General features: G+C 62.1%; 1 protein-coding gene and 1 pseudogene across 1 annotated transcript; one reads left to right on the plus strand and one right to left on the minus strand.

Moving 5' to 3' along the window:
- Positions 1–117: 117 nt before the first annotated feature.
- Positions 118–6,602, plus strand: LOC120394858. The gene is made up of 3 exons (XM_039519032.1): positions 118–311; positions 2,162–2,204; positions 4,856–6,602. Exon 3 carries the CDS (start codon positions 5,038–5,040, stop codon positions 6,517–6,519), a length of 1,482 nt encoding a protein of 493 aa, XP_039374966.1. The 5' UTR covers positions 118–311; positions 2,162–2,204; positions 4,856–5,037; the 3' UTR covers positions 6,520–6,602.
- A 3,818-nt stretch (positions 6,603–10,420) lies between these two features.
- LOC120394860 overlaps positions 10,421–27,567 on the minus strand; it is a 32,744-nt pseudogene continuing 15,597 nt past the window's right edge.

Below are 27,567 nucleotides of genomic sequence, written 5' to 3' on the forward strand. Positions count from 1 at the left end.
TTGTGGGGAGCAGTCCCAGAGCATCGCCCGGGGACCCTGTGACAGTGTGAGTGTGCATGATGTGCGAGTGTGCACCTGTGTGTGTGTGTGTGTGCACCTGTGTTACAAGTAACTATGATCTCATGCTCTTTGATCTAATTACTAATAAAAACCCAGCTCAAGAGAGCTCGGGACGCCTGCTTAACAAACCTCTTGACTCCGCGTCTCCTTGATCCCAACATCTGGTGACCCCGACGTGATTCACCGGATCCCGAGGACCCCTGCTCATCCGACTGGAATAGTCTAGGTGCACCCGCTGGAAACAGCCACTCGTGAGTATGGGGAGCGATTTATCAGTGCCACAAAAGGCTCATGCTAAGGAATTATTTAAGCTCATTGAGGGGAGCGGTTGCCCAGCAGTTACACTGCGGCATGTAGAGGATTTTGTTAAGGAAATAGAATGTCAATGCCCCTGGTATCCCGAAGAGGGGTCCCTGCAGCAAGAAGATTGGCAAAAGATAGGAACACAGCTCTTTGAGAAACCGAGAGCAGCAGTACAGCACCTGCTCATGTGGCAGCGCTGTACTGAGGCAGTGGGAAAACTGGGGCCACAGGCGTCTCTCACTGCCGCCCCGCTTCTCGCGCTGACGACACCGCCTCCGTACCCGCGGGTGCTACCACCAGCGCCTGCGGTGTCGGATACAGGGCAGCAGCCCTCGGATCCCCCCGTTGATAAAGGAACTGATCAGCCTTGTTTCCGGGGGAATCGTGGGGGCTGCGTCCGGGCGGCGGTTGCGTTGGCGCGTGAGACGGGGGAATTGAATTTGGAGGAAGAACATCAGTGGGAGGGGGAGTTGCCCATGCTAATGCCTATAGCGGCAGGAGTCGATGCACAGGGCGATGCCGTCAGACAGTGGACGGCGCTACCGTATACAGTACTGAGGGAAGTGAGAAAAGCTATCACGGAGACAGGCATTAGGTCTAATTTCGTGGCAGGCATCTTAGAAGGAATTGGAAATGGCTACATTATGGCTCCACAAGATTGGAAAGACTTATTTCGTATGGTGCTGACCCCCGCCCAGTATATGGTGTGGGACAGTGAGTTTAGGTTAGCTGCTGTGGGATACTCAACCCCAGCTGCCACGCCTGACCAGATTTATGGAGCAGGCCAATTTAGCACTATAGAGGGACAGTTGGAGTTAGACCCAGATGCATATATTCGTACTAAACTTAGTGTTATGAGAGCTTTCAGAAGGGTTCCCGTAAGTGGGAAACCGACTAGGTCTTTCACAGCCACCCGGCAGCAGCCTACAGAGCCGTATCCGCAGTTCATAGATAGGCTCAAGGAAGCAGTACATCGGCAGGTCGATAACGAGGAGGCACAGACAGAGCTTTTACAGCGACTGGCCTATGAGCAAGCTAATGCTGATTGCAAGAAGGTACTGCAATCTATAATACATCGCCCCTCGTACACTTTAGCGGACATGATTCAGGCTTGCGGATGTCGGTAGTCAAACCCACGCTATGGCTCTTTTGGCAGGGGCTATAAGACAAGGTAATAAACCAGCAGGAAATTGTTTTAATTGCAAAAAACCGGGACACTTTAAAAGCCAGTGTAGGGCACCCGGAGGGGGAGCACATAAAGGAAGGCCCCAGGAAGGGGGTAGGCCCTCCACAAAATGTCCTAAATGCACCACGGGGTATCATTGGGCAAATCAATGTCGCGCAGGACTAGGGCAGGAACCAGTGAACGGGCCTCCCGGGCCCCGGAAAAACAACGGGGCGGAAGAATTGATTAGAGCGCAACCGCAACGACCGGCAGTGCTGGAATAGACTTGTATAATCAAGAAGAAAATCCTCATTCTTACCGGGAAGTTCTTTAATGCCTACTCAACTAAAAGGGCCCCTTCCTGAAGGGACGGTGGGCATTATACTCCCTCGGTCATCAGCAAGTAAACAAGGAATTATGGTAGTTCCAGGAGTGATTGATGCTGATTATCAGGGAAAAATATATGTTCAGTATTGGAGTCACCTGCCTTTTACTTTAAGACGAGGGGACTCCTGGGCACAAATGATACTGTTGCCATATGAGCTCCCTGGAGAAAAATCACAGGTAACACGTACAGGAGGTTTTGGATCCACCCGCACTGAAGGCGACAGCGACTCTTCCTTTCACCCACAGGTGGCGGCGTTGGTACACCGAATATCCCTGCACAAACCTCAACGTAAGTATAACCTCCAAGGTAAGTGGCTGACCGGTTTGTTGGACACAGGGGCGGATGTTTCTGTCATAGCTGAAAAGGATTGGGAACCTAAATGGCCCTCTGAGATAGCCCCTGCGGTATTCGGGGTAGGAGGAAGCCAAGCATCTAAAAAGAGCTCTCAATGGTTACCGGTAAAATCCCAGGAACAAGGCCCCATAATAGCATATATTCAACCCTGCATATTGCCTTTACAGTTTAACATTTGGGGAAGAGATTTGTTAGAACAGATAGGGGCAAAACTGGTTTTGGAAGATGAGTAAGCCTCAGGCTCTTCCGTTACAGTGGAAAACTGATAAACCAGTCTGGGTAGAACAATGGCCATTACCTAAAGACAAATTAGAAGCTTTGCAGCAATTAGTTGAGCAACAATTAAAAGATGGACACATTGAGCATACTACAAGCCCGTACAATACTCCTGTTTTTGTAATTAAGAAAAAATCAGGAAAATGGAGGCTCCTTCACGATTTGAGGGAAATTAATAAAATACTAGAACCAATGGGCCCCCTGCAGTGTGGCCTCCCCAATCCAAATTTAATCCCTTATGACTACCAGGTAGCAATAATTGATTTAAAGGATTGTTTCTTTACAATACCGTTACAGGAAAAGGATAGAAAGTATTTTGCATTCACAGTGCCAGTCCTGAACAACGCCCAACCCACAACACGTTATCATTGGAAAGTGTTACCCCAGGGCATGTTAAATAGCCCTACCATGTGTCAGTATTTTGTAAATACTGCTCTTCAACCTTTCAGAAATAAGTTCAAACAGCTACTTGTATACCATTATATGGATGATATCTTAATAGCCGGTAGGCCCCTACCCACCACATGGAAAAGTGAGTTAACTGATATCTTAAGTCAATCGGGTCTGGTAGTAGCCCCGGAAAAAATACAGGAAGCCGAACCTTTTCAATATTTAGGTCATAAAATGCTTGCAGCATACTCCATGCCCATACTTCCAAAACTTACCTTGCCAAAAAAATTAACATATGTAGTACTTCAGCAAATTCTGGGATCCATAAATTGGATAAGACCGTATTACAAGATTCCCACATCTATGCTAACTCCACTGTTTAATGCCCTAAAATTAGGAAAGCAACCGGGAGACATAATATCACTAACAAACGAACAACAGGAGGTAGTGCATAAGGTCAACGAAGCCATGGCAGACAGATGGGTAGATAGAGCAGTACCTGACGTGCCCCCGTCCTTAATCATTCTTGGGGACACTAAGCAATTCATGGGGGCATTACTTCAACATACAAGTGAGAGAGAATTTATCCTCGAGTGGATGTATTTACCACACACACACAAAAACACACTCGTCCCATTGTCTGGAATGTTTGCTCAATTAATCACTAAAGGACGCAATCGAGCACTAAACTTGTTTGCCATGGATTTAGTAAACATTATTATCCCCATCCCCATCGCCACCTGGGAAGTTGCATGTATGCACTCGGAGGAGGTGCAAATAGCCCTAGCCAATTATGTTGGGTCCGTAACTTACCATACTCCCAAGGATCCTCGTCTCCAAGTTGCTCAGCATATTCCACTGAAAGTATTTTACTTGGTATCTCCCGTTCCCATACAAGAAGCTCTTACCATTTTCACCGATGGTGGCCCCTCTAGAGGGGTGGTTGCTTGGAAGAAAAATGACCAGTGGAAATCCCAGTTTACCTTACCGCAATGCTCTCCTCAGCGTGCGGAGCTAGCTGCGTTAATTCTTGCCTTTAACACATTTTCTGATCGACTGGTTAACCTCATAACAGACAGTTTGTATGCTGCAAATGTTGTTAGTAATATTGCTTCTAGTTGTGTTACTGCATCTTTGGATAATAATTTGCTTGGTTTATTTCTTTCCCTACAACTGATATTACGGCACCGACGACATCTATTTTTTATTGCACATGTTAGAAGTCATCAGCCTTTCCCCGGAGAAATCTTGCAAGGCAATGCCTATGCTGATAACACCTTAAAGGCTTTCCCCTGCTCTCCTATGGAAAGTCACTCCTTACATCACCAAAATGCTAGGGCATTGGCCAAGCAATTTTCCATACCACTATCTGATGCACAAGCGATTATTCAGCAGTGCCCTGAGTGTACTGGAAACCTCGCAGGCCCCGCTATCGGGGTAAATCCTCGGGGGCTAGGTGCAAACCAATTGTGGCAAATGGACGTCACTCGGTTCCCACCATTAGCTCCCTGGTCCTATTTGCATGTAGTCGTAGACACTTATTCTGGATATATATGGGCAACGCCACACAAAGGGGAAAAGGCGAAACATGTCTGTAATCACCTCATTCGTTCCTTTGCAGTGATGGGAAAGCCATCAGCTTTAAAAACTGACAACGGCCCAGCCTATTGCTCTTCAGCGATGGCAGCGTTCTGCATGCGATGGGGAATCAAGCATACCTTTGGCATCCCATACAATTCCCAAGGACAAGCCATTGTAGAACGAGCTAATCGCACATTAAAAACTGCTCTCCTGCGGCAAAAACAAAAAGGGGGAATTGTCCCCGGCAGCCTGACAGAAAAGGAAGAATGGCTGGCTCAAGTACTGTTTACACTCAATCATTTAAATCTATTACCTTTCAATTCTCAATTTTTCACCAGGGCACAACGGCATTATCAGACGACCGAAGTTCTTCCTGCTCCAAAGGTAACCTATCGTCAGCTACCTGGCCCGGAGTGGAGCGGACCTGTGCCACTAATCACCTGGGGGCGCGGTTACGCAGCTGTATCAACACCAAGCGGCCCGCTCTGGGTACCTGCACGATACGTTCGACCATACAAGGATGGCGTGGCATCAGGGACTGAGCAACCCCATCCCTGACTTCAACATACACTTATATGATGAACAAGGAAAAGTGACAACGGGCCGACAACGAGGGGGCCAACGAAATGCACCTGTCACATGGGGCCAAGTAAAGAACCTAGCTAATCAGGCTGAACAACTGTTGGAAAAAACAAGCCAAGAGAAAACGGCAGAGAACTATATGATGGCATTAATAGCCTCCTTAAATGCCAACTCTGTACTTTTATTAACAATAATTATTTTCAGTTTAACTACTGTCCCTACGGAAGGGGGGCCAATAATGACCGGGGGGGTTCATCTTAATATATGGGAGGTATTTGCAAAGACTTTAAACCAAAGTACCTTCTGCTTAACGGAGCAGAGGGCGGTGGGGGAGGTGCTAGGATCTTGCCTAATACCAGTATGCCATAATCCCAAAGACATCAACAATGATACATGGTTTTATAATTCTCTAGAACAAAATTCTACCCTTAGGGCCTTAGGGTACCCCGGGTACCATAATTGGGGAGATCGACTAACGCACAAACCACGTTTTGCCGTTACCCTGTTAACACCGCATGTTGCTAGTTTTAATGTTAGTTGTGCTAGAATGGTTAATTGTACCAAAAAGACTTGTATTCAATTCCCAAAAGGGAACTTCAATTGCTCAAGTATGGTTAATATATCATATATGTATGAGTACCTACAATTGCCAAGGGGCTGGTTCTGGTCCTGCCCCGGATATACCTTTAACTACATTCCAGCCAACATCAGTCATGAAACTCCATGCTGTCTTAGTAGGCTGTCTTTGGTTTTGCCTCAAAAGGAAGCTAAGGGTACACCACTTACTAAGACAAAACGAAGTGTATTCCTTGATGAAAGCTGTGATAGTCACGCGGCCCTAATTAGCAAGGCCGAATATGTCGCGCTGGCCGTATCCCTGGTTGGGGTGCCCGGTCTGGCGGCACGAAACAGTAAAAATATTAACGCCTTAGCCTGCTCGGCAGTAAAAGCCTTAAATACAACTTCTAAAGCTCTAGCCTTGTTAAATGAGGAACAGGGCGAATTAAGACATGGACTTTTGCAAAACAGAGCGGCCATAGATTATCTTTTAATGCAACATCATTATGGGTGTGAAAAATTGGATGGTATGTGTTGCTTTAACCTAAGCAATAATGAAAAAGCAGTGGACAACCAAATTGTAAAACTACATAATTTAACAAAAGAAGTTACTATGGATGTTGGTTTTTCAGGATTCTGGGACTGGCTTACTGGATGGCTGCCAGACCTATCCTGGCTAAAGCAAATGTTTGCATATGTTATTGTTATAGCTGCAGGATTAATAGTTTGTTGCTGCATATTACAGTGTATTCCTTCACTTATTAGCCTATTTGTCCACGGCTGCCCTTGGCAACGACTTAATACAAAACAGAGCATTCATTATGCCTGCAAATTGCTTAAAAACAAAAAGGGGGAGATGTAGTGAAACATGCTGTGCTGGCAAACCACACACGTGTTTATTACATTTACTCCTGGCTTAAGGTAAAGCAATGCTCAGGTTATTGATTAAGCAAAGACTAGGCAATAGCGCACGTAGCCTCTCTAATAGCTCACGTAGTCTCTTCACCATTCATGATATATTGCACAAAGGGAGATGGCTGTGGGGGAACCAATCAATATGTTACAAGTAACCATGATCTCATGCTCTTTGATCTAATTACTAATAAAAACCCAGCTCAAGAGAGCTCGGGACGCCTGCTTAACAAACCTCTTGACTCCGCGTCTCCTTGATCCCAACACACCTGGGCGGTGTGCATTTCTCTGTGTGTGCATGAGCATAGCGATGTGTGTGCACCTGTGAGTGGACGCGCTCCATGAGTAATGGTTGCCCAGACCCAGAGGCCTGCCTGGCACTGCACAAGCAAATATAATTGACAACTCGCTGTGCTGCAGAGACATTTACAACCCAGCCGGACACAACATGCCTGGGGCTGCATGTAAACACAGGGAGGGGGGATGGACGCTGGGGGGAGAAGGGCGGGAGGGGGGTCATGAGCCCCTCTGGAGCCGATTGTGTTAATGTAATAATACTTCCCTATTTGACGACAGCATCTGGGCTGGGGGGCCCCAGAGAGGGCAGGGCAGGGCTGGGGGCCAGCGAAGGGAAAGTGGGGTGTACTCAGCGAGAACGGGGTGCAGCGAGCTCAGGGGGGACTGGGCTGATTTGCCGGGGAAGGCGGTAGGAGCCCAGGAGCTGGCAGAGCAGGCCAGTGACGAGATGGCCGCTTTGGGGGCAGGTGTTTCGGCGAGAGCCGCACCGACACCTCCCGCTGGGGAGCTCCAGGGCTTGGCTGTGGCTCTTCCTGGTGTCCTCCCGGTGAAGGTGTAGGGCTGCTGGGGGTAGCTCTGGGTAACACTGCGGGTGGAACCAGCATTGGAAGAAGCTGCGCTTGTGACCTGGGGCCAGGCGCAAGGGTCGATGTAGCACTGAGGACACGGCTCCAGGGCGGGCTGGTTCCTGTCGCTTGCCCGTTGAGCCAAGGGTGGCAGGCGGAGGAGGGGCAGGAGCGGATGCCCAACATCTGGAGAGCATCTTGCACATGGGAGCTGCACCGGCGCCTCGGTTGGCAACACTGCAGCGAGGTGGCTCGGTGGTTCAGGCAGAGCCTGGCGGGAGGGCAGCCAGTGCCGGGATGCAGGGTGCCGGGGGGAGGTCCCCGCACTCGGTGCTAAGGCAGTGCCTGGCCAGGGGCGTGTCGAGGGGCTCAGGAGCCCAAGGGCTTTGTGTCTGTGGCTCTGCGGAGCAGGCGCATCCGTGGGCTGCGCTGGGGGCTGCCTGCGAGGCCCCCGCACGAGAGGCGAGGCTGCACCCCCTGCCCCACAGCGCCCCCTAGGGCGAGCGCCCCCTGCTGAGCCCCCAGCACCCATCTCAGGGCTGGAAGGGACCCTGAAAGGTCATTGGGCCGAAGTGGGAATGTCCTGGCTGTGCTCTGTGACTGCTGAGGGGGGAGCACGGACCTGGGAAGGTGGCAGGGGAGTTGTGCTGGGACGGGAGGAGACCTGAGAACCCAAGAGGGGGGTTGGAGGCCAGGTGACACCTCTGCCCGGGACACTGGACCAAGGACACAAAGGCTGGGGGAGGAGCTGGGGGGAGGCTGAGTCAGAGGCTGGGGTTTCAGTCTGGGGCTGGCTGGGAAATGGAGAGCCCCCCCCCCCAACGGGGCTGTGGCCTCCCTGGGGCCCCAATGGACCTAACTCAAGGGGGTCCTGCTGTCTGTGCCAGCAAGGCCTGTCCTGGACTGTGTCCCTGTCATCTAATAAACCTTCTGTGTTACTGGCTGGCTGAGAGTCCTGGTGCATCGCAGGGACCCGGGGGGGGGGGCGGGCCCTGACTCCCCCCACACTCTGTGACAGTCATCGAGTCCAGCCCCTGCCTTCACTAGCAGGACCAAGGACTGATTTTGCCCCAGATCCCTAAATGGCCCCCTCCAGGATTGAGCTCACAACCCTGGGTTTAGCAGGCCAATGCTCAAACCACTGAGCTCTCCCTCCCCATACTGCCCCCCTGGGGCCAGCCCTGCCTGCTAGGGGAGAGCGCCCCCTGCTGAGCCCCCATCCCACTGGCAGCAGTGGGGACTCAGGGTCGGTGGGGACTGCCAGGGATGCCCCCTAATGGCTTCCAAGATCTCCACTGCTCCCTGCAGCCCTGGGAGCTCCATGGGATTCCCAGCTAAGGACTGGGGCAGCCTCATGCTTCTGAGTTCATGTCAGAGACTCACAGAATATCAGGGTTGGAAGGGACCTCAGGTGTCTAGTCCCACCCCCTGCTCAAAGCAGGACCAACCTCAACTAAATCATCCCAGCCAGGGCTGTGTCAAGCCTGACCTTAAAAACCTCTAAGGAAGGAGATTCCACCACCTCCCTAGGGAACCCATTCCAGTGCTTCACCACCCTCCTAGGGAAATAGTGTTTCCTAATATCCAACCTAAACCTCCCCCACTGCAACTTGAGACCATTGCTCCTTGTTCTGTCATCTGCCACCACTGAGAACAGCCGAGCTCCATCCTCTTTGGAACCCTCCTTCAGGTAGTTGAAAGCAGCTTCAAATCCCCCCTCACTCTTCTCTTCTGCAGACTAAACAATCCCAGTTCCCTCAGCCTCTCCTCATAAGTCATGTGCTCCAGCCCCCTAATCATTTTTGTTGCCCTCCACTGGACTCTCTCCAATTTATCCACATCCTTCTTGTAGTGTGGGGCCAAAACTGGACACAGTCTCCAGCTGAGGCCTCACCAGTGCTGAGTAGAGGGGAACGATCACATCCCTCGATCTGCTGGAAATGCCCCTACTTATACAGCCCAAAATGCCATTAGCCTTCTTGGCAACAAGGGCACACTGCCGACTCATATCCAGCTTCTCGTCCACTGTAACTCCCAGGTCCTTTTCTGCAGAACTGCTGCCTAGCCATTCGGTCCCTAGTCTGTAGCAGTGAATGGGATTCTTCCGTCCTAAGTGCAGGACTCTGCACTTGTCCTTGTTGAACCTCATCAGATTTCTTTTGGCCCAATCCTCTAATTTGTCTAGGTCCCTCTGTATCCTATCCCTACCCTCCAGCGTATCAACCACTCCTCCCAGTTTAGTGTCACCTGCAAACTTGCTAAGGGTGCAGTCCACACCATCCTCCAGATCGTTAATGAAGATATTGAACAAAACCGGCCCCAGCACCGACCCTTGGGGCTCCGCTTGATACCGGCTGCCAACTAGACATGGAGCCATTGATCACTACCCGTTGAGCCTGACGATCTAGCCAGCTTTCTATCCACCTTATAGTCCATTCATCCAGCCCAGACTTCTTTAACTTGCTGGCAAGAATACAGGGCCAGCCACGGGCTCAGAAACAATCCATGAAGCACTCAAAGCTGAGCTGGAAGAACCTCCTGGGGCTGGGCTGGCTCGGTTCGCCCATGGGGGGCTAGCGCCGCTCCCAGCCCCATGAATAGGGGTCCCAGGCCCCGAGTCCCAGCAGCTGCTGCAGCCGTGTGGCCCACTGGCACCACACCCACAGGCCGCTGGACTGTGAAAGTGTGTGAGGCAAGTGCCCGTGAGCCCGCCCCCCCGCAGCTCGACCCCTCCTGCCCAGGCCTCACTGCGGCTGGTGCCGAGAGCCCTGTGGAAATGGCCTCAGCTAGCAAGCGGGCGGCGCGGCTCTGCGGGGCTCTCTCAGTGCCCCACACCCCCAGGGCGGTGCTGCAGCCCGACTCAGGCCTGGCCGGCTGCAGCGAGTGAGGGCATTTCACTGCAATTCCAGGTGAGCAGAGGCCCAGGGCAGCATCCCCCATGGGGCAGCCAGGGCCCAGCGCCCCACACACGCGCCCCACAGCCCCGAGCAGAGTTCAGTAGAATTTAATGACTCAAGACAAACACCAACTTTATACAAAGTGAGGGGGAGCAGCGGCTGGCGGGAGGGGGGCAAGGGCTCCGCCTGGGGAGAATCGAGGGAGACAGCAGCAGTCGGATCCCCGGGGCTGGAGAACGCGATTCCAGAGAATGCGCCAATGCACGGGAGAAGGGGGCACACGCCCTGGGGGCGGCTGCTGGGCCTGGGCAGGCAGCTGCTGGCTCTAGCACCCGTTGGCAGAGGCACCTGCCTTCCTCTCACCCCGCCCAGCCTGAGCTGGCAGAATGCAGCAGGGCCGGGCTGGGACCCCCCCGTGCCAGGCTCCCACGGCTGCATGGGTACGGGCACCATGGGGACCCTGTCAACAGCAAGGCAAGGAGAGTAGGCAAAGCCGCCATCGGCAGGCCCAGCCCCTGGAGAGGGAGCCTGCCCCACACCCATCCTGCCAACTACCATGGCAGGGAGCTGCCAGGCCCCGGGGAACAGGGAGGAGCCCCAGTCCCAGCCCCACAAAGGAGCAGCAGGGTCTGTTCCCATGTGGGCCACAGGCCGATGGAGGATTGGGGCCAGGTGATCCCCAGCGAGCTGCCCCAGGCCAATGCAGCCCTGGGCCCTCCTACCCCTACCACTGCCTGGCAGCCAATGAAACCGTTACCCGGCAGGGGCCGAGAGGAAAGTGCTTGAGCAGGGCCAGGGCAGGGACCTCCGGCAAGGGGCAGGAGGCCACAGAACAGCCCCTTGCACATCCACCCCCGCCAGCAGCCAGCTGCGCCTCAGTCGACTTCCTCCATGTTGCTGTAGGAGGGGGTGGGGCACTCTGCGGGGCTGGCAAAGCGATCTGGGAGCCCGGCGGGGGGCGGTGGGGGGCCTCCTTCGGGGGCGGCGGTGGAGCCGAACGACTCGGGGTTCATGCCCTGCAAACAGAACAAGGAGGTCAGAGAGGGCAGCCCGGCCCCCAGCCCCCCCTTCACACCTGCATGCCCATGGTGCAGGGCCAGGCTGAGGCTGCAGCGAGCACAGGCCAGTGGGACGGGGGCCGAACCCAGGCTAGCTCCTATCCCCCCCCCCCCCCCAACCCCTGGGCATCAGCGTGCTAAGGGACCCCTGGGGAGGAGGGGCCCAGCGGGGCTCAGGACAGAGCCCCAGCCCAGAGAGGTGCCGTGCGCGCGCGCACACACACACAGACACACACACACACGGCAGGCCGGGCCAGCGAGCCCTGAGTGCCAGCAGCAGCCGCCTTGCACAGCAAGAACATGGCAAGGAGGCAGCAGCAGCGCTGAGAGCCCCAGAGCCAGCAGCACCTCCTGGCACCTTCCACTCCAACAGCCTGCTCCAGTGCCCTCTGCACAGCGCCGGGGGGTCGCCTTGTCTGCAGCAGGGCGGCTGTGCCAGGATGCCCAGCTGCTGCCAGGGCCAGGCCCATGCTCTCCTGAAGGCACAGACCGGGCAGCCCTGTCCAGCTTTAGCTGGAGTGCGACAGCAGGCGGTGCTGGGCCGCGAGCGCCCAGAGCTGCAGCCACGCCTCCCTGCACCACTCCAGGGAGCCTTAGCCAGCACAGGGCACCGGCGACAATGGGCCATGCCAGCGCCGCGCTCCCAGGAGGGGGTGGGAGCCGGGCGGAGGAGCCAGCCAGCACTGCAGCAGGGGAGTGCTCAAGGAACAGCCCGGGGGGCACCCTACAAGGAGGTGGGGCTCAGGCACCCAGAGCTGTCATCGCAGCATGCCGCCGGCAGGGGGCGCCCTGGGAACAGCCACACCAGCACGAGAGGCCAACTTCCTCACTCCAAAAGGGCCGTATCCAGCCCGCGGGAATGGCCAGAGAAAGGGGGACCGAGCCCACAGCGCCGGGAGACAGACACACACGGTGCTTTAAAAGGGCCAAGCTCACAACGCTGCAAACAATTCTGAGCCCCGCAGCCGGGAGAAGAATTCTGATCAGAAACGCGACTGAGCACCGGCCTGGGCGCTCGAAAAGCCACACGCAGGGAAGGAGACTCCAACCGCGTTCAGAGGAGAAGTGGAGGCAACTCTCTGTATTACAGACATTTAAAAAAACCTACGCAGCCATTGGAAGAAAGGGGCAGTTGATAGTAATGAATATAAATCGGAAGCTAGGAACTGTGGAAACTTGGTAAGGGAAGCCAGGGGACAAGGAGAACTCTAAGGCCAGCAGAGTTAAGGCCAATAAGGAGGAGTTGAAGTGTATTAGGACCAAAGGAATCCTGCCAATGGTCCTGCGCCGTTACTAGAGGGACATGGTAGAATGCAACACACACACAGAGAAGGGGGAGGTGTTGTATCAATCTCTGCTCTGTGTTTGGTGGAAAACAGGTGAACACAGTCTCCTCCTCCTCCTTCCGGGCCACTCCTCTCTCTGGCTGGTTTGGTTTTAAAGGTAAAGCAGGAGAAAAGCTTCGCCCCTGAATCCGCAGAAAGTTCCGCGCAGTCATTTCAGAGCATAAGCCATGTCCCCGGCCGTCACCGCCTTCCGTTTAGCCCGGTCCGGGTAAGTGTCGGCATCACGGATCACATTTCCCAAGCAAACGTTCAGCCCCTCGCAGGTCAGCCCAGAACGACGCTGTACACCCCCAAGCTGAGCCACGCAGCCAGCCACCGGCTTGGGAATCGCTTCGATATTATGGCAAAGCAGCGTCTGATGGCGTTTCACACCCTCCTCCCGGAGTCCTTTCCAACCTCTGCTTCGTGAGACGTGCTACTGCCCACAAACTAGTGTCTCAGGAGGATGTTGAACAGCAGCTACTAAAGTCAGACATTTTAAAATCAGCAGGTCCAGATAACTTGCATCCAAGAGTTTGAAAAGAGCTGGCTGAGGAGCTTGCTGGGCAGTTAAGGCTGGTTTTTCAGAAGTCCTGGAGCACTGGGGAAGTTCCAGATCCCTGGAAGAAAGCTAACGCTGTAACGATTTTTAAAAAGGGTAAATGGGATGACCTGGGTAATTATAGGCCTGTCAGCCTGACATCGATCCCGGGCGGCTGGTACAGGACTTGATTAGTGCAGAACTGAAGGAGGATCGTGTCCTCAGTGCCAGTCAAGATGGGTTTGTAGAAAACATCCTGTCAAACGAACTGGATTTTCTGATGAGCTGACAAGTCTGATGGCTCAGGGCACTAGTGCTGCCGTACAGACTCCTGGAAGATGTGTGCCATGGCCTGGCAGACGAGAATGCTCTCAAGTTACCAGGGCTCACTGATAGGTCTCAACGGGGCACTGCATGCAGGGAACCATCGGCGTTTCCGGTGGGGTCCTGCAGGGAGCAGTTCTTGGCCCTTCGCTAGTCAACGTTTCTGTCGGTGCCCTGGAAGAAAACAAAACCACTGGAAGTCTGCAGATGGGAACAGGTCAGTGATACAGAGCAAACTGGGCTCAACCAAACAATCTCCATTTGACTCCAGCGCCAGGTAAGTGTATCCATCCAGGAACAGAGCGCGTTGGCTGTACGGGCAGGCCGAGGGGCTCGATGCTGGGAACAGGCCTCTGAAAAGGATGGACAATCACTGAGCATAAGCTCTAAATAGGATGCTGTGGCCAAATGGGCTAATGTAGGACCCTGGGATGTATAAAGAGGGAATCTGGAGGAGGAGCAGAGAGGTGATTTTGCCTCGGTATCTGGCACTGGTGCGACTGCTGCGGGAATCCTGGGTCCAGCTCCGGTGCGCACAACGCCAGGCGGACGTTGATAAATTGCAGAGGGCTCAGAGCAGAGCCGGGAGGGTTAGAAACCTGCCCTGCAGCGAGGGAGCCGAGCGGCTCGATCTGGTTAGCTCCCCCACGAGCCGAGCCGACATGGGGAACACGGGCTCTTCAGTCTAACACGATCCTGTGGCTGGAAGTTCAAGATAGACAAAGTCCGACGGGAAACAAGGGAGGGGAAGTAACCGTTGGGACAGTTTCCCAGGGGTCATGGTGGATTCTCCATCCCTGGAACTTCAGCACTGAAGCCTGGACGTTTCCCTCAAGGATCTGCTCTCGGCGATCGGACGAGATGGTCACAGTGGTCCCTTATGGCCTTGGACTCGGAGACACGGCTGCCCCCTGTGATCCAGAGCACCCCGCTGGGGCCGCGTCCCCTTGTGCTTCTTCAGGGCGATTCCCGGGAGGCTCCTGCCTGCATGTGGGTTTCTCCAGCCTGCCGTGACATCCCCACAGGAGCTCGGCCAGTGCCAAGGAAAGAGCACAGGAGGAGCCAGGATCCCATCCCCATGGCCTGCCTCGTGAGACCCCCAAGGGAGGGGCAGGATCTGCATTGACTGGACATGGGGCAGCTGCTTCCTTGCCAGGCTCGGGCATGGGGGGAAGCAGCATGCTAGGCCCTGCTGAACTGTGTGATGGGGGCTCCAGGACCTCACGCCCTTGGCTGGCTGCGGCCGCGCACGGAGCCACGCGGGCAGCGCCCAGGGCCCCACGGGGCACCCACGCTCTCCGGCCCACTCCTCGGCTTGCCGGCCACGCACGGAGCCACGCGGGCGGCACCCAGGGCCCCACAGTACGCGCGCGCTCTCCGGCCCACTCCTCGGCTTGCTGGCCACGGCCACGCACGGAGCCACGGGGGCGGCGCCCAGGACCCCACGGCGTGCACGCACTCTCCGGCCCACTCCTCGGCTTGTCGGCCACGGCCACGCATGGCGCCACTGGGGCGGTGCCCAGGGCCCCACGGCGTGCACGCACTCTCCGGCCCACTCCTCGGCTTGTCGGCCACGGCCACGCATGGCGCCACTGGGGCGGTGCCCAGGACCCCACGGCGCACGCGCGCTCTCCAGCCCGCTCACCGGCGCGCATGGAGCCACGGGCGGCGCCCAGGACCCCACGGCGCGCTGTGCGGCCTGCTCCTCGGCTGCCCGGCGCGCCGCGAGCCACGGGCAGCGCCAGGACCCCACGGCGCGCGCTGTGCGGCCTGCTCCTCGGCTTGCCAGCCACGGCCGCGCACGGAGCCACGGGGGCGGCGCCCAGGACCCCCCGGCGTGCCAGCACCGATTTCCCTGCCGCAGGGCCGCCTGGCCCTAGCTTGCGGGACCCTCCCTTTCTTTTCTAACGGAGCTGGGTGAGGATAAGCCAAAACCACAGGCCAAGAGCAAGACCCTACAGCTCCTACTGACCCAGAGCTGCCCCTTGCCCCCATGGCAGGTCCCTGGAACTTGAACTGACCAGGCCCAAGACCCAGAGGGGCGGGTGCCAGGGCGGAGACTCTTCCTCCTCGTGAGGACAGAGGAGCCATGGCTCAGCACTGGGCCGGAAGCCAGACCCCCCTTCCTCGGCTGGCGGGGGTCTCCCTCACTGACTCCAGCCAAGGGTCAGCCCTCGAGCCGTGTGCCAAGGCCCCAAGCAGCAGACGCCGCCAGGCGCCCGCGTTGTGTCTGTGCTGCCAAGAGTGCTGAAGGCAAAGCCCCGGCCCTGCGAAGCCAGCCAAGTGCCACGGGCACGGCACGGCCCAGGCCAGGGCCTGCTGTGCCCCTGCCTCGCTCCAGGGCTTGCCCACCCCCGCCAGCGCAGCCGCATGCAGCGCTGCATTCGCAGGTGTGGGACAGCCAGGTCTTTGCCATCGCCTGCCGTACACCAGACTACTGGCCTGGGCTGCATCGGGCAGGGGCGCAGCGCACAAATCCGGACAGAACGCCATGCACCCCGAGCCACGCTGAGCGACCCGCCCCCGGGCACCCCACAGCGCCACTCTGCACATCAGACTCCTCCTAGCTCAGCCCACGTCCCTCTGCAGCGTGAGCAGGGCTCCTCTCCCCCCCAGCCCAGCCCAGCCCAGCCCAGCGCACGCCTGCTCGGAGCCCCAGTTCCCCACCTGCCCTGGCGCTTGGCAGGCCCTGTTCTCAGCGGAGCTGCAGCGTGGGGTGGGCTGGCTCTGCCATGCAGCTCTCAGGCCCGCAGGCTGGGCAGCAGCACAGGCGTGAGGAGCAGCCCAAGGACGGCTGAGCAGAGTGCAGCACGCGGTGGCGCGACTACGGCAGAGATGGGGGTCTAGTGCCAGTTCCCTCGGCCCCTGGCGAGTCATTCCCTGCTGCAGAGAAAGGAGACGGGCACCGCACGGCTGGGACAGCCCGGCTTTATTCAGATGGTCCATACAGTACACAACGGAGGGCCCTTTGCTGCCGTCCTGGCAGGAACTTGTCTCCCTGGGCCCAGCGCCAGGCGGGCTTTCCCCAGGCAGGGCAGGGAGACTGGACCGTGGCCGATGCTCAGCCCACCCAGGCCGTTGGACTCCCGGCCGGCACACCACACGGGGGCAGAGCAGGCAGACCTGCTGCACACTGGGGACTATTAGTCACAAGGCCGCAGCCAGCAGGCCAATCGTCAGGGAGGCAGCCAAGTCCAGCGGGCATGAGCCCAAACAACTCTGTGTGTGACGGGCCCTGAGGCCAGCCATCTCCGGGCAGCACCACGCCTGGAGCCACGGGCACCCCAGCACGCCAGGAGCAGAGCCCACGGCTAGCACAAGGGAGCGCTAGGCTCAGCGGGAGATCGCTCTGCACCAGTCCCAGCCTCACTACTGCTTGGCCATCCCTGGGGCCGGCAGCACCAGCAGTGATCCGACCTCCCAGGCTAGGAGCACGCTGCAGGCCCAGCTGCGCTCCGCTGGTCTGCCGTTCCGGCTGCTAGCACCCCGGAGCACATGCTGCGGAGCGGCCCGGCCGGCGGGCAGAGCAGCCTGGAGAGTCCCCGCTCCCCAGGAGCCGGACGGAGCCTGGCCGCGTACGCTGCAGAGCGGGACCCTGCAAGGAAGGCTGCCCGGCGAGGTCTCCATGGTGGGCATCACGGCAGCAGGGCTCACTCCAGCACCTACCTGGCGAGGTGTCCCAATGCCCTTGGCACAGAGCAGCCCTCGCCAGGGCGGCTGGAACTGGTCAGGGCTGCCCTCCCCGCGCCTCTCTCCAGCGGCTCTGGGAGAGGAGGGGGTAGAAGAGATTGAGGAAGAGTGCCACCATGGCTGCCATGGTGCCCAGCACAACGTATCGGAGGCAGCCTTCGTCCGCGTGCTGCCGGGCGGCCTGGCTTGCCTTCTGGCCACGGGGCGGCAGGGCGTCCTGGCATGCCTCCTGTGAGCCTCGGGCTCCTCATCCTCTTCGGCCTCCAGTTCCTGCCAGATCAGAGAAGCCTGCGATGTGGAAACCTGCGTCAGCACCAGGAGAGCACACCAAGCAACCCATCTCGGCATCCCCACGGGCGCAGCTTGGCCACTGGCGGCCAGCCAGCCCCGCCCCGGCCACCAGCACTCGCAGCCTGTGATCCAGGCAGCCAGCGGGCCCCGTGCCGTCTCCCCTCCCTGGGCTCCAGCTGCAGGCAGACAGGCACTACGCAGGGTCAGTGTCTCAGTGGGCTCGGGGTGAGCCAAGGAGCCAGGCAGGCGGCCAGTCGAGGCTGCTTTGCAGGATGGCATCTCCCAGCGCCCAGCAGTGACTCAGTAATCCTAGACCAGCGGCTCCAGGAGCGCGGGGCACAGGCGCCCGCCAATCACCAAATGCAAGAGGATCAGACGACAGCCAGTCAGAGCCCAGCTTTTGCAGGTGGGAACCGAGAGAATCAGTCAGACGACCGCCAATCACAGGAGGATTATTCCTAGGGATGGCCAATTGCAGCCACAGAAGAGCTTGGAGCAGCCAGTCACAGTTCAGTTTCTACAGGTGGGCACTGAGTGCCCAGGATGGCGGCGGTGACCTGGGGGAGCAGCCTGGCGCCTCCTGCTGCTTGCAGATGGGAATCCGAGCAGCCGCACGCTGCAGGCAGCCGTGAGAGGAGGTGCTGGGGATCCCCTGCACGCCGCCCCAGCGGGCACCTCGCACTGCTCCCCTGCCCTGCCTCCAGCTGGCGAGAGCTTCCCTGGCCGTCGCTGATCCGCAGAGACTGGGTGAGTTCCTCTCCTTAGCCGCTGCTGTGCCCACAGATCTGGGCCTGCTCAGTACAGGGCCCTCGGTGCTCCGGGGCAGGAGCCACGCAGCCAGCCGGGCTCCCACCTGCAGCAGCCGCTCCAGGCCCCGACCACGAGCGCTGAGCCCCACGCGAGGAGCTGGGCGAGGAGCCAGCCTGGCACGGGGTGTGCCAGGCGCCAAGCCAAGCCAGTATCTGGGAAGCGCCCCTCCGAGCCCATGCCGGGCAGGGGGGCAGCAAGTGGCCAGCAGCCTGGCTGAGTGGCGCCATCTCCTGGCACGGACAGAAGCGGCGCAGGGCGGCGGGTCTCCGGGCAGCGGTGCACAGGCCAGGAAGGGGAACCTGGGGCCAGGCCTCCTGCTGCTCACACCAGGAGCCGCAGCACCGGCTGCCCGTCTCCCCTGCGCTGGCGGCTGAGCCCGCTCCACAGCTGGCTGCCACCTCGGCATCCCAGCTGCTCACTCAAGGCGACCCCCTCACTGGGGTCACCAGGGATTCAGGCTCCGTAACTCTCACAGGGGCCTTCTGGGCTCCCCGCAGTGCAGCTCCGAGGATGGAAGGGCCCTGCTGCCCCCTCGCCTGCCGCGCTCTGCCCCGCCCCTTGGGCTCCCCAGCTCCTCTCACATGGTGCCGGCCCCAGCCTGGGGCCGCACCCCCCCTTCTCCCTCAAAGCCCCCCGATGGGCGAGCGGCTGGCAGGCGACCCGCACAGGTACCGCAGCTCTCACCTGGCCGGCGGCTGGCTCGGCGGCGGCAGCCATGTCTGGCCGGTGCTCCGGGGGGCGCCCCACGGGGGAGTTCCGCCGGCGGTAGAAGAGGACGTACGCGTATCTCGTCACCACCTGGCTCTCGTCCACTGTGGTCACCGTGCTGTCGTCAAAGAGCCGCCAGCCTGCGGGGAGAGGAGAGCGGGGTCAGCGTGCGGCCTGCCCAGCCCCCGCCTGGGCAGGGCGCGGCCCAGCCTGGCTCCTCACCCACGTCGCTGCGCTGGCTGGTCTTGTCGCTGGGCAGCCGGGCGTAGGCCGTGTAGTGCCCGCCGATCATCCCGCCGTAGTGATTGATCACCGCATACAGGTCGTACATGGGCTGCTGCTGCTCCTCCTTCTGCCCAATGCAGAACTTGCTCAAGTCCAGGCTCCTGGGGACGAGAACCATGAGCCCGGCCCGGCCCGGCCTGCCCCACCTCGGCTCCGCCCGGCCCAGCCCCACCTCGGCTCCCACCCCCGGCCCGGCCCTGGCCCAGCCCCACCTCGCTCCCACCCCCGGCCTGCCCCACCTCGGCTCCCGGCCTGGCGGCCCAGCCCCACCTCGCTCCCACCCCCGGCCCGGCCTGGCCTGGCCCAGGCCCAGCCCACCTCGGCGCCCAGCCCGGCCTGCCCCACCTCGCTCCCACCCCGGCCTGCCCCACCTCGGCTCCCACCCGCGGCCCGGCCCGGCCTGCCCCACCTAGGCTCCCACCGGCCCAGCCCCACCTCGGCTCCCACCCCGGCCCGGCCCGGCCTGCCCCACCTCGGCTCCACCCCCGGCCCGGCCCTGGCCCAGCCCCACCTCGCTCCCACCCCCGGCCCGGCCCCGGCCCAGCCCCACCTCGCTCCCACCCCCGGCCCGGCCCGGCCAGCCCACCTCGCTCCACCCCGGCCTGGCCTGGCCCAGCCCCACCTCGGCTCCCGGCCCGGCCCTGGCCCAGCCCCACCTCGCTCCACCCCCGGCCCGGCCCGGCCCAGCCCCACCTCGGCTCCCGGCCCGGCCCGGCCCGGCCCAGCCCCACCTCGGCTCCCGGCCCGGCCCGGCCCGGCCCAGCCCCACCTCGGCTTCCGGCCCGGCCCGGCCCGGCCCAGCCCCACCTCGGCTCCCACCACCCGGGCGGCCCGGCCCAGCCCCACCTCGGCTCCCACCCCCCCGGCCCGGCCCTGGCCCAGCCCCCACCTCGGCCCCACCTCGGCTCCCGGCCCGGCCCCACCTCAGCTCGGCCCGGCCCCACCTCGGCTCCCACCCACCTCGGCTCCCCGCCCAAGCCTCAACGCTCCTGGGGAGGCAGGCAACCATGAGGCCGCTCCTGCCGCTGGCCTGGTCGCCCCCTCAGCAGCCCCAAGCCTGCCGGGCTCGGTGCCGGGGCCAGAGGCTCACCGGACCGGGAAGTCCACCATATCGTTGATCTTGTCCCTCCAGATGAAGCTGCGGAAGGAGAAGCGGCAGGCTGGATGATGAGCACGTTGGGCAGGCGCCAGAGCATGAGCTGCTTGGAGGCCTCGCGATGCTGCTTGCACTTGGGGCAGTACCTGGGGGCAGGGCCGGTTAGGCTGCAGCTGGGCTCCCCTGCCCCTCCCGAGAGCCCATGGCGGGGCTCCGCCCCGGAGCGGTGAGCGAAGGGTGGCACAGCCAGGGGCAGGCCTGGGGCGGAGCAGTACAGCCCCACAGCATGTGGAGTCACTGCCCCCTCCCAGGCCCAGGCCCAGGGCCAGAGCCCGTCACCAGCCTCCCCCAGCCCAGGGCAGGCAGGGACCCCAGCGCAGAGCCGGCCCCTCCTCACCACGCTTCCTCGGGCGCCAGCACTTCCGGCAGTGAAGAGCTTGAGGCACTGGCCTGGCGTGAAGTGGCCGGCCCTGGCCGCCTCGCTGGCGAGCCGGGTCCTCCACACTCCAGCTCCTTGGACTCCACCAGCACAAACTCCTTCAGGCGCTCGTTGTTCTGCCACACCAGGGCCAGGGAGCAGTCGTCCGTCAGCTCCAGCGGGGCATCGCCTGCAATGGCCAGGGGCTCAGACGCCAGCCCCCCGCCCCAGGGGCTCAGACGCCAGCCCCCGCCCCAGGGGCTCAGACGCCAGCCCCCCGCCCCAGGGGCTCAGACGCCAGCCCCCCGCCCCAGGGGCTCAGACACCAGCCGCCCCAGGCAAGCCCCCACTGCTCCCAGCCAGGGGCTCAGACGCCAGCCCCCCCAGGCCAGCCCCCACTGCTCCCAGCCAGGGCTCAGGCGCCAGCCCGGGCCGCCCCACTGCTCCCAGCCAGGCTCAGGCGCCAGCCCCGCCCCAGGGGCTCAGGCGCCAGCCCCGGGCCGCCCCACTGCTCCCAGCCAGGGCTCAGGCGCCAGCCCCGCCCCAGGGCTCAGACACCAGCCCCCCGCCCCAGGGGCTCAGATGCCAGCCGCCCCAGGCCAGCCCCCACTGCTCCCAGCCAGGGGCTCAGACGCCAGCCCCGGGCCGCCCCACTGCTCCCGGCCAGGGGCTCAGACGCCAGCCCGGGCCGCCCCACTGCTCCCAGCCAGGGCTCAGGCGCCAGCCCCCACCCCAGGGGCTCAGACGCCAGCCCCCCGGGCCGCCCCACTGCTCCCAGCCAGGGCTCAGGCGCCAGCCCCGGGCCGCCCCACTGCTCCCGGCCAGGGGCTCAGACGCCAGCCGCCCCAGGCCAGCCCCCACTGCTCCCAGCCAGGGGCTCAGACGCCCGCCCCCCGGGCCGCCCCACTGCTCCCAGCCAGGGCTCAGGCGCCAGCCCCGGGCCGCCCCACTGCTCCGGCCAGGGCTCAGGCGCCAGCCCCGCCCCAGGGCTCAGGCGCCAGCCCCGGGCCGCCCCTGCCCCCACCCCAGGGCTCAGGCGCCAGCCCCGACTGCCCCCACCCCAGGGGCTCAGGCGCCAGCCCCCCGGGCCGCCCCCCACTGCACCCGGCCAGGGGCTCAGACGCCAGCCCCCCCACCCCCAACACACACCCCAGGGCCCAACCAGTGGCGGGGAAGGGGGAGAGCTGCCCTAGCATCAGGCTCTCCTCCTGCTGGCTGGAAACTAGCAACCAATGGCTGCCAGGCAGGGCTGCCATTCCCCTCCCTGCTGCTGCCCCGGGGAAGGGAGGAGTGGCCAGCCCACCTGGGGCTCCCAATCAAAGTCATGCAGTGTGGCTGTGCCCAGGACCCAGGTGCCACGGGGTGCAGATGGAAATCTGCTCAGCCTCAGGACCTGCAGCGTGTGCGCCGGCCGGGAGAAGAACCAAGGCGTCTGGGCTGCGGCTCTGCGTTTCCTCCCCCGTGCATGGGTGCTGAGCTCTGCCCTGCGGAGGAGAGCTCCGGCCCCGCCTGCGCTGGGTGCTCAAGGAGCGCACTGCCCGGGCAGGCAGCGGTGAGGGCACCTCCGGGGAGGTTGCCAGGCAAGCAGAACTGCGGGGCCCCAAGGGTGGGGCGGGCCGGGCTCACCTTTCTCCTCCAGCTTGTGCTCTCGGCTGGCTCCGTCGATCGTGTTGATGTAGAACTGGGTGGCGTGAGCACTGAGCACATCGGGCGCATGCTGGTATCCGGGGACGGCAGCTGGGGACAGGCAAAGGCAGCCGCTCAGGAGTGCTCAGGCAGGGCCCCGTGCTGCAGGAGCCTCTCCTCTGCGGGCACATGGGGCACTTCCAGAGAGGAACAGTTCTGCTGCCCGGGGCACTGTGGGTACCAAGCGCTCCCTCCGCCAGGGTAGATCATCACCCCGTTCCTGGTGGGCCAGGAGCTGCCCGCAGCAGCCGGGGACAGGGAGCTGGGCTAGGAGGCGTTTCCCTTTGCCTCCCCGTGGTCCTGCGGCAGGGTCGAGTGCCAGCTGGCTGGGACGGCCTCCTCCAGCAGGTCAGAGCAGTGGGATGGGAAGGCGAGGGGCTCTGCTGGCAGTGCTGCCCTATGAGTGCCCTGGGCAGCAGGAAGGGCTGCCATCCCTGGGGCTGCCTGGGGCATCCCCTCGCAAGGAGCTGGCGAGCCCGGGCACCGGAGGGGCTGGCGGGGTTGTGCTGGCCTGCGCCAGGAAGGCAGTGGGGCTGGGGACACCGAGCAGCCCTGGGGCTCCTACCTTCAGGCTTGGGGCCTCGCTCGTAGGACGGCTCCTTCGCCCAGCAGCCCTCGCCCTGCGCCTCCAGGGAGTGCTCAGAGCAGCCCGAGTCCGAGCTGAGCGCGGAACTCCTGGGCACTGCGCTGGCCTCCCCCAGCTCCGGGTGCAGCTCCGGGGTGGATAGCTGGGGCTCCTGCCGGTGAGGGGCCCTGTCTGCATCCCCCGCCTCTGGGGCTGGGGGGGCAGCCCCACAGCTACTCCTCGCAGGCAGGTCCAGCTTCGGGAGCAGGGGCTGCGGGCCCAGCTGGAAGGAGGCTGGAACACGCTGACCGAGTACCTTGCGGGAGGGAAGAGCCGTCAGAGCCGGGGGGCTGCGAACAGAGCTGCAGAGCCCAGAAGAGTACACGCCCAGGCCACGCCCTGGAAGGTGCCGGAGCCCCCCTCCGCGAGCGCAGAGAGCCCCTCGAGCGGAATTCTGTCAGCCGGAGGCGTCGATGGGGGCAGCGGGCCAGGCCGCTGGGTCCCGCGCCTCGGAGGCTGCCCCTCCTCCCACAGCTCTCAGCGGCCTGGCAGCATGGCCCGTGACCCTGGTGCAGAGGCGGCGGTGCGGGGACCCTTACCTTGCGTAGCCCTCCAGGAGCTGGGCCAGGCGGGAGTAGGTGAGGCGCGACTCCGGCACGCTGATGAGGAAGGAAGCCGATGTTCTCGGGCGGCACAGGGCTTTGTGATCTGGCCAGTGCGTTTTCTGACACACCCTGGAACACACAGAACACTGAGTATCGAGGGCACTGACCCCCGCAAAGCCAGCGCCGGCCCCTCCCCCGCCCGCATGTGCCAACTCACACGTTGCAGTAGCCCACTCGGTAGCACCTAGTGCAGCGCTTCAGCTTCTCGTCCTCTGCCTGCTGCGTCTTCTGGCAGGCCGCGCACTTGCTGATGGGGACGCTGGGCACCTGGGGACGCTGAGGGAGAAGGTTACCCAGCGGCGTGCTGGCACGCAGGGCAGGATCCTTGCAGCACCATCACCACGGCGTGTGGGCCAGGGAGGTGACAGGTCCCAGCATACCCTGCGGCCCCCGCCCGCCCCTGGGGAATCACGAACTGGGAGGTGTAGTGCAGGGCTTCTCACGACAGCTTTCGGTGGCCTCAGAGTGCGGCTACCAACTTTACTGGGGGCTGCACTGACACTTCATAAACTTTAGGAAAACAATCACTATGCACAGCTACGTGTCTGAGTCACGGCAAGTCAGTTCTGGCAGGGCTCTCGCGGACTCAATCGACAGTGTCTCTACTCTTACTGGACCGGAACAGAACAGAAACACAAACGGGGTTTGGCACGTTCTCATCTTTTCTGTTGTCTCTTTTGCCGTTTTGGTAAGAGGTGGCCGGCTGTCCCCCAGCTCTGACGTGAGCTTACCAATGGGATACTTGCATGTCACGCAAGCCCCTGGACAGATGAAGCCCTGGGCCCACAGAAGGTGGGGGAGAGCTCACCTTGCCCCTCTCTGCTCAGAGGCTGCACAGGACACCAACCCCGGCTGGCAGCCTCAGCAACGGGGACGGGCTGCTGCTTGCTGCCCCTCCCCCCATCGCTGCCCAGGAGAAAGGCCGCTGGCGGCTGCACTTGAGAAGCGGGGGTGCTGCGTGGGGAGCAGCCCTCGGGCTCACAGCAAGGTGCCAGCACGTCCCATCTGCTGGGCAAGTGATCCCTTTAGTAGGGCAGCTGGCATTGGCCTTGCCCTCCCAGCTGGCGCTGCCCAGAGCTGCCTGTGGCAGAAGGGACCAGTCGCCCAGGCCTCCCCCAGCCTGCATACCTGCTGGACCTGCAGCACCACCACCCGCTCCTTGGCCAGCTCTGGGGACAGCACCTCGAAGCACAGGAGCAGGTCTGCGGGGGAGACCGTGTCCAGCGACTGGGACGGCAGGAACATGCGGTGGAAGCGGTTCTTGATCACCTGCCGGGGAGCAAGGGAGTGAGGCTCTGTCCGCAGGCTGCCTGGCCCACCTGCTGGCATATGGGTGCCCCGGGAGGGGAAGGCCTGGCTCCCGAGCACGCAGAGAGCTCTGCGCTCCCACGGCCACGCCGCCAGGCTCAGCACACCTGGCCGTAGGCACCGGGGGCAGCCCCAAAGCTCGGCAGGGCAGGGCACTGGACAGACCAAGGCCTACCGAGGCTGAGCCCGCCCCGCTGCGCTCACCTCTGCCAGGCGCAGGTTCTCTGGCTTCACACGCACGCTGTGGGCGACCGAGTCCAGCACCTCTGCAGCGCTGGAGTTCTCCTTGCTGATGCTGACGAGGAACTGCCGTGGAGAGAGGGCTGTCAGCCAGGCCACGCCCGGCCCCGCTCGCCTCCCTCCCATGAGCCCAGCCGGGAGCCGCGGCGCCTCGGTTAAGGGTGGGCTCCCGGGAGAGCCCCAGCCGGCCAGGAGCGAAGCACGTGGCAGGAGAGCTGCTTACCTTGACGGGTTTCTTGTGCGGCTCCTTCGCAAAGTAATAGACAGTCAGCACCTTCTGCTTCTGGGGCAGGGGCACCGGCAGGTAGAGGAAGGGGTCAAACGTGATGGATACCTGCAGTGCACAGGGCAGAACAGTCAGCCGGGGCAGAGCAGAGCCCTCGGGGCTCTGGGCTGGAAGGCTCCGATGGCAAGCAGCAGGGGAGCAGGCAGAGCCCTCAGGGCAGAGCCGGGGCCCTGGGCTGGGAGGCTCCGATGGCAAGTCGCGGAGGAGCAGGCAGAGCCCCCGGGGCCCTGGGCTGGAAGGCTCCGATGGCAAGCAGCAGGGGAGCAGGCAGAGCCCTCGGGGCAGAGCCGGGGCCCTGGGCTGGGAGGCGCCGATGGCAAGCAGCAGAGGAGCAGGCAGAGCCCTCGGGGCAGAGCCGGGGCCCTGGGCTGGAAGGCTCTGATGGCAAGCAGCGGAGGAGCAGGCAGAGCCCCCGGGGCCCTGGGCTGGAAGGCTCCGATGGCAAGTAGCAGAGGAGCAGGCAGAGACCCCGGGGCAGAGCCGGGGCCCTGGGCTGGGAGGCTCCGATGGCAAGCAGCGGAGGAGCAGGCCGAGACCCCGGGGCCGAGCCGGGGCACTGGGCTGGGTGGCTCCGCTGGCCAGCAGCGGAGGAGCAGGCAGAGCCCCCGGGGCCCTGGGCTGGGAGGCTCCGATGGCAAGCAGCGGAGGAGCAGGCAGAGCCCCCGGGGCAGAGCCGGGGCTCTGGGCTGGGAGGCTCTGATGGCAAGCAGCGGAGGAGCAGCCCGACCCCCCGGGGCCCTGGGCTGGGAGGCTCCGATGGCAAGCAGCAGGGGAGCAGGCAGAGCCCCCGGGGGCTCTGGGCTGGAAGGCTCCGATGGCAAGCAGCAGAGGAGCAGGCAGAGCCCCCGGGGCCCTGGGCTGGGAGGCTCCGATGGCAAGCAGCAGAGGAGCAGGCAGAGCCCCCGGGGCAGAGCCGGGGCCCTGGGCTGGGAGGCTCCGATGGCAAGCAGCAGGGGAGCAGGCAGAGCCCCCGGGGCCCTGGGCTGGGAGGCTCCGATGGCAAGCAGCAGAGGAGCAGGCAGAGCCCCCGGGGCAGAGCCGGGGCCCTGGGCTGGGAGGCTCCGATGGCAAGCAGCAGGGGAGCAGGCAGAGCCCCCGGGGGCTCTGGGCTGGAAGGCTCCGATGGCAAGCAGCGGAGGAGCAGGCAGAGCCCCCGGGGCCCTGGGCTGGGAGGCTCCGATGGCAAGCAGCAGAGGAGCAGGAAGCGGCGACACCGGGCACTGGGGCGGGAGGAGGAGTGATGGATGAGCCCCCGGGACGGCCAAGGAACCCGGTGCCCCGGCTGGCAGGGCAGGCTCTCGCGTGGCTGAGGGAGCAGGCACCGCGGCTGGCCCGGTGACCCTGCAGCGAGCAGGCTGTGCTCACCGCCCCACGGACAGACGCCTGCTGGCCGGGCTCCGGCCCCTACCTTGGCGCACACCGGGCACACCAGCTTGGACTTGTACTGGCCCTGAAAGAGGTCCACGATGAAGGAGTCGTTCCTCATCTTGTGCCGCTGCCAGGCCTCCTCTGCCACCACCTGAGGGGAGGCGAGAGGTCAGTGTCCCGGCCCCGCTGGCCAAGGCAGCACCCTCTGCCCGGCGGCTGCACTCACCTCGTCGGGCCGCCCGTCCGAGTCCACCGTCTCCGTGTAGGGCTTGTTCTGGATGCGGTTCAGGTCCTCATGCAGGCCGTCGAGAAGGAAGGCCATGAACTCCTGGGCATCGTGCTGGGCGCAGCCCGTGAACTGGCTGGCCTTGCTGGCCACGATTGCCTGCGGGCAGGCGGTCCGCGGCGCAGGCCCCTCGGCACCACCAGGCTGGCGAGAGCTGCCAGCACCAGTTCTGTGCCCGGGCTGGGGGCCGCCTCCCCCAGGAGCCCAGTGCAGGGGCAGAGGGAAAGCCCAGCAGCAGCCCCAGCTAGCCGGGCGGTCCTGGCTCCTGAGCTCCCCAGGCCGGCAGGA

Source organism: Mauremys reevesii, unplaced genomic scaffold (genome assembly GCF_016161935.1).
Source record: "Mauremys reevesii isolate NIE-2019 unplaced genomic scaffold, ASM1616193v1 Contig80, whole genome shotgun sequence".
NCBI classification, from domain to species: domain Eukaryota; kingdom Metazoa; phylum Chordata; order Testudines; family Geoemydidae; genus Mauremys; species Mauremys reevesii.